The 12,309-nt window shown below is 40.9% G+C and overlaps 1 protein-coding gene across 1 annotated transcript in view; it reads right to left on the bottom strand.

The window, feature by feature from the left end:
- Positions 1–12,309, bottom strand: part of LOC114668753 (gastrula zinc finger protein XlCGF57.1-like) — a 32,768-nt gene that overhangs the window by 7,715 nt on the left and 12,744 nt on the right. The window contains exon 3 of the mRNA XM_028824672.2: positions 11,319–11,399. Coding sequence (XP_028680505.1) covers positions 11,319–11,399 — 81 coding nt within the window. The remainder of the gene's footprint in view (positions 1–11,318; positions 11,400–12,309) is intronic.

Raw genomic sequence — 12,309 nt, 5'->3', positions numbered from 1 at the left:
AACGATAAGAGCAGCTCACTACTCTAAATAGTAAATTTGCTGGGGAGCTGGTTTCGAACTCACGACCTCCGGATTATAAGTCGTGCACCACGGAAGCTGTCATATTGTACTTGCACCTTTTGTGAAAGTGTTTATTTGATATTTGGGCATCAGCCTTCACACATTATACAGATCATGTCTATATTGTGTTATTTATTACTAAAACATGAAAAACGTTTAACGATGTGTTTACAAAGATTGTTGTAGACACAACACACACATCAAATTATTTCCCCTGACAATTCTGGGTAGCTCACTCCCAGGAACTGGGAGAACTTCTTGCCCATTCTAAGGTGGTGGGGGGGATGGAATAGCAGGCTGCTTGCTGCTTGAGCTTATCAACATATTTACAAGACAAAAGATGCTGACGGAGAGGTGTGAAGGGATTTAAGGTGGGCCAGATTTACGAGTTTTTTCGTTGGCTCTGGTAATTCTAGTGTTAAGTGATAGTGATTTTTATCAGGGGTCCTGAAACTTTTACATAGCACTGTACCTGTGGAAGCATGGAGATGTTACTTGTGTTTCTGAATGGATGAATAGTAATTTTCTCAAATTAAATAAAGAGAAAACAGAAATTTTAGTGATTGGCAATAAAGGATATAATGAGGTTATTAGAAATAAACTGGATGCATTAGGATTAAAAGTCAAAACGGAGGTAAAGAATTTAGGGGTAACTGTTGACTCTGACCTGAATTTTAAATCACATATTAATCAGATTACTAGGACAACATTTTTCCACTTAAGAAATATAGCAAAAGTTAGACCCCTTATAACATTGCAAGATGCTGAGAAATTAATCCACGCTTTTGTTTTCAGTCGACTAGATTACTGTAACGCTCTCCTCTCAGGACCACCCAAAAAAGACCTCAATCGATTGCAACGAGTGCAGAATGCAGCTGCTAGAATCTTAACTAGGAAAAGAAAATCCGAGCACATCAATCCAGTTTTGATGTCACTACACTGGTTACCTGTGCCATTTAGAATTGACTTTAAAATACTGCTTATGGTTTACAAAGCCTTAAATAACCTGCTCCATTTTATGTCTTACACCTTACACTCCAAATCGTAACCTCAAATGAGTGTCTGCTTAGAATTCCAAGAGCTATACTTAAAAGAAGTGGTGAGGAGGCCTTCTGCTGTTATGCTCCTAAAATCTGGAATAGCCTGCCAATAGGAATTCGCCAGGCTGATACAGTGGAGCACTTTAAAAAACTGCTGAAAACACATTACTTTAACATGGCCTTCTCATAACTTCATCTTAGTTAAATCCTGATGCTCTGTATATTCAATTAATTATCATGATTATTCATGGTGGCTCCAAAATCCGTACTGACCCCTACTTTCTCTTCGTTTTTTTTTTCCGGTTTTCTGTGGTGGCGATCTGCGCCACCACCACCTGATCAAAGCCCCATGATGTCCCTACATTGATGGATGAAAGTCCAGAAGTCCACATGACCGTCGTCATCAAGTTCTTCAATGAGAACCCTGAATACCATTAAGACTGATTGAGGTCACTTATGTGAGGTAGAATGCCTAAAGGGGGCTAGGTGGTCTCGTGGCTTTATTTTTTTTTCTCCAGCCATCTGGAGTTTTTTTGTTTTTTCTGTCCTCCCTGGCCATCGGACCTTATTTTTTTTTTCTATGTTAATTAATGTTCCCTTTTTCTAATTTTTATTTATTTTGACCTTTTTCTCTTTCTTCATCATGTAAAGCACTTTGAGCTGCATAATGTGTATGAAAATGTGCTATAGAAATAAAGGTGGTTGTTGTTTAGGAGAGATGGCAGTGGAGTCTTTAACCAGATTGTTTAATGGAATCTTGGAAAGTGAGAGGATGCTGGAGGAGTGGAGAAGAAGTGTACTGGTGCTGATATTTAAGAATAAGGGGGATGTGCAGGACTGCAGTAACTACAGGGGGATAAAATTGCTGAGCCACAGCCTGGAGTTATGGGAAAGAGTAGTGGAAGCTCGATTAAGAAGTGAGGTGATTATTAGTGAGCAGCAGTATGGTTTCATGCCAAGAAAGAGCACCACAGATGCAATGTTTACTCTGAGGATGTTGATGGAGAAGCATTGAGAAGGCCAGAAGGAGTTACATTGTGTCTTTGTGGACCTGGAGAAAGCATATGACAGGGTGCCTTGAGAGGAGTTGTGGTATTGTATGAGGAAGTCGGGAGTGGCAGAGAAGTATGTAAGAGTTGTACAGGATATGTACAAGGGAAGTGTGACAGTGGTGAGGTCTGCGGTAGGAGTGACGGATACATTCAAGGTGAAGGTGGGATTACATCAGGGATCGGCTCTGAGCCCTTTCTTATTTGAAATGGTGATGGACAGGTTGACAGACAAGATTAGACAGGAGTCCCTTTGGACTATGATGTTTGCTGAGGACATTGTGATCTGTAGCGAGAGTAGGGAGCAGGTTCAGGAGACCCTGGAGAGGTTGAGATCTGCTCTAGAGAGGAGAGGAATGAAGGTCAGTAGGAACAAGACAGAATACATGTGTGTGAATGAGAGGGAGGTCAGTGGAATGGTGAGGATGCAGGGAGTAGAGCTGGTGAAGGTGGATGAGTTTAAATACTTGGGATCAACAGTACAGAGTAATGGGGATTGTGGAAGAGAGGTGAAAAAGAGAGTGTAGGCAAGGTGGAGTGGGTGGAGAAGAGTGTCAGGAGTAATTTGTGACAGACGGGTATCAGCAAGAGTGAAAGGGAAGGTCTACAGGATGGTAGTGAGACCAGCTGTGTTATATGGGTTGGAGACGCTGGCACTGACCAGAAAGCAGGAGACAGAGCTGGAGGTGGTAGAGCTAAAGATGCTAAGATTTGCATTGGGTGTGACGAGGATGGATAGGATTAAAAATGAGGACATTAGAGGGTCTGCTCAGGTTGGATGTTTGGGAGACAAAGCCAGAGAGGAGAGATTGCGTTGGTTTGGACATGTGCAGAGGAGAGATGCTGAGTATATTGGGAGAAGGATGTTAAGGATAGAGCTGCCAGGGAAGAGGAAAAGAGGAAGACCTAAGAGGAGGTTTATGGATGTGCTGAGAGAGGACATGCAAGGTGATCAGTGTAACAGAACAAGATGCAGACGACAGAAAGATATGGAAGAAGATGATCCGCTTGGCAACCACTAACGGGAGCAGCTGAAAAAGGAAGAAAGTAAAAAATAAATTCCTAGTTCGGGTGTGATAGACCAAAACATTTTCTGTACTTTACTGCAGTCTTAAGTGGCAAGAACATTCACAAGTAATTGATACATATCAGAAAATAGACGATTACATGATAAAACAATTTGCTCAACTCATGCAAAGATATAGCCGTGTTATCACAAGGACGTGGACTGGTCCAGTCAGTTCCTTCAGCTCAGTACAGTATTACATTTTCCAGTCTCTTATACTGGCAGCTACTTATATTAGCAGTTCATAATCATGTTCATTCTCTTCAGGATTAGGTAACAACACTCAATTTGATGCTGTTAAGGTTTTATCAAACCGTGGATTCTCTAAGTTTCTATTGAAGGGACTAAAATCTTTTGACTAACTTGAACACTCGCAGGGGGTTGGCAGCCTTTCAGTGATGTTGTGCTGAACCTATGTTACAATGTTATTCCACGTGCCAACATAATTCTACACACAACACCCCATAATGACAACGTGAAAAAAGTTTACTTGAGGTTTTTGCAAATTTGTTAAAAATAAAATCCCATGTACATAAGTTTTCACAGCCTTTGCTCAATACTTTGTCGATGCACCTTTGGCAGCAATTACAGCCTGAAGTCTTTTTGAATATGATGCCACAAGCTTGGCACACCTATCCTTGGCCAGTTTTGCCCATTCCTCTTTGCAGCACCTCTCAAGCTCCATCAGGTTGGATGGGAAGCGTCGGTGCACAGCCATGTTAAGATCTCTCCAGAGATGTTCAATCAGATTCAAGTCTGAGCTCTGGCTGGGCCACTCAAGGACATTCACAGAGTTGTCCTGAAGCCACTCCTTTGATATCTTGGCTGTGTGCTTAAGGTTGTTGTCCTGCTAAAAGATGAACCTTCGCCCCAGTCTGAGGTCAAGAGCGCTCTGGAGCAGGTTTTCATCCAGGATGTCTCTGTACATTGCTGCAGTCATCTTTCCCTTTATCCTGACTAGTCTCCCAGTCCCTGCCGCTGAAAAACATCCCCACAGCATGATGCTGCCACCACCATGCTTCACTGTAGGGATAGTATTGGCCTGGTGATGAGCGGTGCCTGGTTTCCTCCAAACATGACGCCTGGCATTCACACCAAAGAGTTCAATCTTTGTCTCATCAGACCAGAGAATTTTCTTTCTCATGGTCTGAGAGTCCTTCAGGTGCCTTTTGGCAAACTCCAGGCGGGCTGCCATGTGCCTTTTACTAAGGAGTGGCTTCCGTTTGGCCACTCTACCATACAGGCCTGATTGGTGGATTGCTGCAGAGATGGTTGTCCTTCTGGAAGGTTCTCCTCTCTCCACAGAGGACCTCTGGAGCTCTGATAGAGTGACCATCGGGTTCTTGGTCACCTCCCTGACTAAGGCCGTTCTCCCCCGATCGCTCAGTTTAGATGGCCAGCCAGCTCTAGGAAGAGTCCTGGTGGTTTCGAACTTCTTCCACTTACGGATGATGGAGGCCACTGTGTTCATTGGGACCTTCAAAGCAGCAGAAATGTTTCTGTAACCTTCCCCAGATTTGTGCCTCGAGACAATCCTGTCTCGGAGGTCTACAGACAATTCCTTTGACTTCATGCTTGGTTTGTGCTCTGACATGAACTGTCAACTGTGGGACCTTATATAGACAGGTGTGTGCCTTTCCAAATCATGTCCAATCAACTGAATTTACCACAGGTGGACTCCAATGAAGCTGCAGAAACATCTCAAGGATGATCAGGGGAAACAGGATGTACCTGAGCTCAATTTTGAGCTTCATGGCAAACAAAGGCTGTGAATACTTATGTACATGTGCTTTCTCAGTTTTTTTATTTTTAATAAATTTGCAAAAATCTCAAGTAACCATTTTTCACGTTGTCATTATGGGGTGTTGTGTGTAGAATTCTCAGGAAAAAAAATTAATTTAATCCATTTTGGAATAAGGCTGTGACATAACAAAATGTGGAAAAAGTGATGCGCTGTGAATACTTTCTGGATGCACTGTATAGTATCAAAATTGGTCCGGTTAAAATGGGCATATTTTTGAAGCCCATTATAACTGGATCTTATCTTATTGGTCATTCAGTATTTTTAAAATACATAGGATCATATGTGAAAAGAATGTTTCATCAAATTTTCATTTTCAACACATTTATAAAAAAATTGTATTACAAATTATAAATTACAAGTTTTTTCAATACAAAATACATAGTTTGAATAAGAAAAAATGATTAAGAATTCTAATATGATTAATAATCAAGAATGATTAAATCAGTTAATGCAAAGCAATTGTATAACTACATTTGGTGGCTTTAGTTTTGGTTCCAATTATTTGACTAACATAAGTACAGTAATCCCTCACTATGTGCTTCGACGTTTGCAGCTTCACTCTATCGTGGATTTTACTGTATATGTAAGCATATCTAAATATATAACATGGGTTTCTGCAGACAATGGGTCTTTTTACTTCTGGTACATGCTTCCTCAGTTGGTTTGCCTAGTTGATTTCATACAAGGGACGCTATTGGCGGATGGCTGAGAAGCTACCCAATCAGAGCACGCAGTTAAGTTCCTGTGTGCTGACTGGCTCAGCAACAGAGCGCCGAATTGAATTCCGCTGCGTTAACCAGGAAGTCTCGTCTCGCTCATTCAGCATCAACGTGTTTCGCTCTGTAAAGAGTTAACTTTTGTGCTCTTTTGTGTTTATCTTTGTGCATAGTCAAGCCCTTCGTTATGGCTCTAAATCGATCTGCTCCTGCTTCAGGGGCCGTGCCCAAGTGCCAACAGAAGATGCTAATGACTGCCAAAAAGGTAAAAGGTTTGGATATGTTTTATTTAAAAAGGAGGAAAAGAATATAAGATCTACGGCTGCAGTGTCCTTTAACCAGGGCACAAAACGAGTTGTAAGTGGACGTAATAAGGTGGTAAGATTTATAAGAGTGTGGAAAGGGTTTATAAAGCCTTAAAATATATATAAACTAGACAAAGAGCCTGTTTCGACAACGTAAGATGAAACGGGCACGAGTTTGTGTGAGCAGTGTATGAAGAACAAATGATAAGTAACAAAGAAGTTGTTTTGTAATGATTGTAGTCTGCTTTACTCTTTACTGTACAGGCTTGTACTGTTAGTTGATGAATTTTCCAGGCCTATAGTATAATATTGAATGATGAATGTTCCAGTACAATATGGAATAGTAATGAGTATAAGCACCACAAACCTGATATAGGTGTATTGAATGAATGCGGAATTGAATCAGAATGCGTAATTAGGCCTCAAGCTGTAGTCGAAATCGCCTTTCAGGCCTCTAGTGCTTTAATCGGAGTCGCCTTTCTCTATGAATTTTTGCGACCGTAAATCCACCGCCTGCCGCGATGTTGGGGTTGGATGTCGGTCTCGTAAGGTTTTTCGGGCAGCGGCGCAGAAGGCGACTGCACATTCGGCTTCGGACGGACATGAGTGAGTGAGGAGGCAGACGAATTATGTATTATTAAGATAATAAAATAAATATAAGGTCGCTACTTCGTGGATTTTCACCTATCGCTGGGGGCTCTGGAACGTAAACCCCGTGATAGGTCAGGGATGACGGTAGTTTGTTTTTTAAAGCCGGAAACAGCCCTTTTTATAGCTTCACTTTTCTCATTAGAGTTTTTAAACGTGGAGTGATGTGTAGTTTGAGAATGTCTTTGTACTCGACGCACACACACAACACAATCCTTTTGTTGTACAAATCCATATTCATTCATCCAAGAGTCTTGAAAATAGCAAACATCAACTTTTGGTCTTTTATGAGTCATTATAGGGCAGCATATTACTTAATAATAAATGAAAGAGCAAGATGTAGAGGACAGGAAGAAAGGGAACAAGATGATCCGCTGTCACAACCACTAACGGGAGCAGCCAAAAGATATTACTTAATAATAACAAGAGGTTTGTTTTAATGTACCACGGCCTGCACTGAACACATGGTTTCCATTTACATGCAAGTCGCATACGGAAGACGTAGGTGAAGGCGCAAACGCGTGTGCTGTAATTAAAATAGAATTTTTTACAATATTTCAATTCAATCAGAGTGCCATTGAAAATCGTTCCACGTGCTATAGATTGCGGAACCCTGCTCTAAGGGAAATTGAACCTTCATCATCGATTCCAGCATGCTTACAATCGAACTCCAGGGCAAGGCTGAACCCCCCTGTTTTAAAATTGAGGACTCAAACACCAGTTGAGGAGTGACTTGTCTTAGATGGCATCTTAAACAGGGTACCCAGGGTGGAGAACTTGAAACTCCTGCCTTTTCATCCCTTGTTTCCTTGTTTTCCATGCAGGTGGAGGAATGAAACCTCCACCTTTTTCTTAATTTTTAATTTATTTTTTTTTAATACCATCCACACGAGACGACCCAACAACAAGGATCGGCATTCCCTTTCCTTTTATCTCCCCCTCTCAGCATCTTTTTTGCAAGCACTGGATAGCCGAGCTGCAGGAGTTGAGTTCTCCACGTCTAAGTCAGAGGGGTCATATGGAGACAGAGGCTAATCATCATCTGAGTCCTCACATGGATAAACTTGAGCTATCATTACAGTTTTTTCTTTTCCGAGATCTCCGTATTAATTTTTTTTTTTAGAAGCTCTGCAATGCCTGCCTGCTTTTTTTCCATAATTCTTCTCTCCTTTTCATTTTCTCAATACTATTCTTTCTCTTTTCACCACACATGATAGGGTGGCACATGAAAACAGAACCATCTCCGACTGGCTGGCTCAAGTTATTATATAAGCGGGTGCCGTCACGATTGAGGAGCCTTGTTGTCGCGACGGGGTCAGCAGCCCCAACGGTGCATTAGTAAGGAAGCTGTGAGCTGGAGGGTACAGACGTGCGAAAGGAGATCCAGAAGATGTATTCTCTGCAACAGAGGATTGGAATAGTGGAGGCATATGTGTCTACCGGTTCTTTTAAGAAAACGCGGGACATTTTCACACAGACGTTTCCTGGCATAAACCTACCAGCAAAGAGCAGTATTCACGAAATGGTGAAGAAGTGGTGTAAGACTGGGTCAGTTGCAAACTGAAAAAAGAATTGGGCCCCGTTGCTCGTTTCGTGTATGGGCTAAGAAACGTACATCGATGTTGGAGTTGGTTCGTTTTTTTGTGCGCCATCCTGTATTTCTTCCATTTATTTCAGTTAATGACATAGCAGATGCTTTTCTGAGGTCTTAACATGTGAGGAAGTGGATAACCTCCCAGCGGTAAAAGGGACTACTAAATGTGTTATCCTCGACAGTAGACTAAAACGGGATAAGCAGATAAACTCTGTCATAAGAAACTGACTGTTTCCAGTTAAGAATCATTTCAAAAATAAAGCCTTTTCTTTACTCTATTCTGTTGGGTCTTTGAGCAAGGCCCTTAACCAGCAATTGCTAAGCGCTTTGAGTAGTGAGAAAAGCGCTATATAAATGCAAAGAATTATTACTTTGCGGATTTGGAAAATGTTGTTCATGCTCTTCTTTCATTCTGCCTTGACTACACTAATTCAGTGTACAGTGGTGTCAGTCAAATTCTTCTCACACGCCTGCAGTTGGTCCAAAACTCTGCTATGAGGTTCTTAATAGGGTCAAGTAAGTGTGAAAACATAACTCCGATTTTAGCTTCACTTCATTGGCTTCCCACTAATCTTAGAATCGATTTTTAATTTTTATTGCATACTTTTAAATGTTCCCATATCTTTCTGACCTCGTTGAGTCTTATGCCCCTTCTCGATCCCGGAGATCGTCTGACCAGTTTCTACTGATCTTACAATGATCAAGGTGAAAGGAATGACGCGATCATGCTTTTACGGTGACTGCTCCTCGGCTCTGGAACAGCCAACCACTTCAGATAGGATCAGCTCCAATGCGGTCAATTTTTAAATCCTTGCTGAAAACATACTTTCTCTCCCTGGCTTTTATTTGCTCATGATGTGCTTTTATGTGTTACAAATTACATCTTGCCTGAAGAAGGGGCCTGAGTGGCCTTGAAAGCTTGCATATTGTAATCTTTTTAGTTAGCTTATAAAAGGCATAATTTTGCTCGACTTCTCACTGTGTTACAAATTATTATTTGTCAATTGTTTATTTTTTTTTTATTTACGGTTTGATATTTATAAAATTTTTTAATTTTTGCATTTTTCTACTTTCATGTACAGCACTTTGGAAACCACTTCCATGGCCTTAAATGTGCTTGATAATTAAACTTTTTAACTTGGCTTGAGGTTCTGAGTGATTTGGAAATTGTAGAGGAAAAAGTGCTGTTCAGATTAAGTAGGCTGAAATCAAACAAATTACCAGGACCTGATAATATTTACCCTCAAGATCTAAAGCAGGCTAGCGAGTACAGATATAAACCTTTGACACATTTTTAGGAAGTCACTGCGCACTGGAGAGATTCATGAGGACAGGAAAACGGCAAATATCATCTTGTTATATAAAAAGGGTGACAGGGCAGATCCAAGCAACTATAGGCCAGTAAGCTTAATGTGCATCACAGGAAAATTAATGGAAGGAATTATTAAGGGTAAGACTGAGCAACACCTGGCAAGGACAGGAGTTATTAGGAACAGTCAGCATGGGCTCAGGAGAGGGACGTTGTGTTTTACCAACAGGCTGGAATTCTATGAGGAGACAACAAAAGGATACGATCACAGTGGAGCAGATGAGATTATTTATCTGGACTTTCATTAAGCATTTGATAAGGTGCCACATGAGAGGCTGGGCAACAAATTAAAAGAAGTGAGAGTTCAGGGTGATGTTTGTAGATGGGTGCAGAATTGGCTCAGACACAGGAAGCAGAGTGATGGTGCGAAGAACCTCATCAGAACTGGCCGATGTTAAGAGTGGTGACCAGCAGGGGTCAGTGCTAGGGCCGCTGCTATTTTAAATATATATAAATGATTGAGATAGGAATATAAGTAATAAGCTGGTTAAGTTTGCAGATGATACCAAGATAGGTGGATTAGCAGATAATTTGGAATCCGTTATATCATTACAGAAGGACTTGGACAGCATACAGGCTTGGGAAGATTTGTGGCAGATGAATGTCAGTAAATGTAAAGAATTACACATAGGAAGTAAAAGTGTGAGCGGTCAGAAAATTCTAAGTACACCTTATGAGAAGGATTTAGGAGTCACAGTGAACTGAAAGCTATCGACTTCCAGACAGTGTTCAGAAGCCATTAAGAAGGCTAACAGACTGTCAGGTTATATAGCGCCTTGATGTGTGGAGTACAAGTCACAGGAAGTTCTGCTCAAGCTTTATACCACACTGGTGAGGCCTCATCTGGAGTACTGGATGCAGTTTTGGTCTCCAGGCTACAAAAAGGACATAGCAGCACTAGAAAAGGTCCAGGGAAGAGCGACTAGGCTGATTCAGGGCTACAGGGGATGAATTATGAGGAAAAATTAAAAGAGCCGAGCCTTTACAGTTTAAGCAAAAGAAGATTAAGAGAAGACCTGACTGAAGTGTTTAAAATTATGAAGCAAATTAGTCCAGTGGATCGAGACGGTGACTTTAAAATGAGTCCATCAAGAACGCGGGGACACAGTTGGAAACTTGTTAAGGGGAAATTTCACACAAATATGAGGAAGTTTTTCTTTACACAAAGAACCACAGACACGTGGAATAAGAGACCAAGTAGTGTTGTAGATAGTAAGACTTTAGGGACTTTCAAAACTCGACTTGATGTTATTTTGGAAGAATTAAGTGGATAGGACTGGAGAAGTTTGTTGGGCTAAATGGCCTGTCCTCGTCTAGGATTTTTCTAACATTCAAACCTGATCCTCCTTTACTCTTTCATTCAAATAATTCCATTTATTTCTGTCAAATAATCCTTCAAATCACCAATGCAAATTCATTGCACCTTCATTCTTTTCCTTCCTCTGTTAGTTTTTGCTAATTATTTGTGCCACTTACGTATTTTTTTTTTTACTTATATCAGAGAGATGCAGGTATGGCTGGGTAACTGTGACACAATTCCACAATAAAGAGTACAAGAATACAACAAATCCTCACCACACTTTTAAAGGAATGGTCAGCGGTGGTCCAGAGTACTCACATCGGGTGTTGAAGAATTCAAATATAAAAACGAGTCATTTTCAGCTTACCTTCTTTTTTATTTCTTTTGGTCAACTGTCCTCCCTTCGAATGCTCTGGAGTAGTCACGTGTGAGCCCCTCGCTGCGCCAACTGTTCAGGAAAAAAAAAAACAAAAAAAAATTATTTTCAAGGAACTATTTTATTATTTTATTTACACAGAGAGCCTGTGCCACTGCAGTGAAAACATACTCCCATCTGAGAGCATTTTTACAATAGGAGAAGGCAACATTAAAATATAATTATAAGGCTTTAACATTCAGTATGAGTAAATATATGATGTAAAAGATGGTAAAAAAATGTCTGGAGGACAAGTACGTATCTTACAAATGGAGATATAGACGACTCAGAAATTGAAACCTGATTAAGTATATACACCATACCATATTGATTCTATTGTTACTTGCCTTGCAGCCCTTTCTTACTTATAAGCTTAAATGAATACTAAATAATAAAACACATGTTACAAAACAAAAAAGGAAATGAACAACAGGATGGTGTAATCAGAAGGAAACTGCAGCTCTGGATTGGACAATCAAAGTCCTTTGGAAAGGATGAATGGGCTAAAATAGAAAGCTGACCAGCAGCTACAGGATATGTCTGCTGGAGGTGATTGCTGCTGAAGGAGGGTCAACCAGTTAATAAAGACGGGGATCACAGACTAGACTGTGAATGTTTAAACAAAGTGTGCAGGACTGAGAAGAAGTAGTAGTCCAGTTGTTTGTTTTATGTTTCAGATGAATATGTTTATCTGTTTTTGGGACTGAAGTGAACATCAGACCACAATATTAGGGAGAACTAACACAGAAATCCAGGGAATCCCAAAGGATTCACTAATGTCCTTGTAACTGCGCGTTCGTGTAGCACTCTTTATCAAAGGCAGGCTTAAGTCAAGTCAAGTCAAGTTGGGGAGCGTGCACTGGTACAGCGTGTTGCCGCACCCACCACGCGATGAAACAGCTTGGGATCCCGGTTGGCCACCCCCCAGGCAGACACGGGGTCC

Source organism: Erpetoichthys calabaricus, chromosome 1 (assembly GCF_900747795.2).
Source record: "Erpetoichthys calabaricus chromosome 1, fErpCal1.3, whole genome shotgun sequence".
Lineage (NCBI taxonomy): Eukaryota > Metazoa > Chordata > Cladistia > Polypteriformes > Polypteridae > Erpetoichthys > Erpetoichthys calabaricus.
The sequence above is the reverse complement of the archived record's forward strand: the minus strand, read 5'-3'. Positions and strand labels throughout refer to the sequence as shown.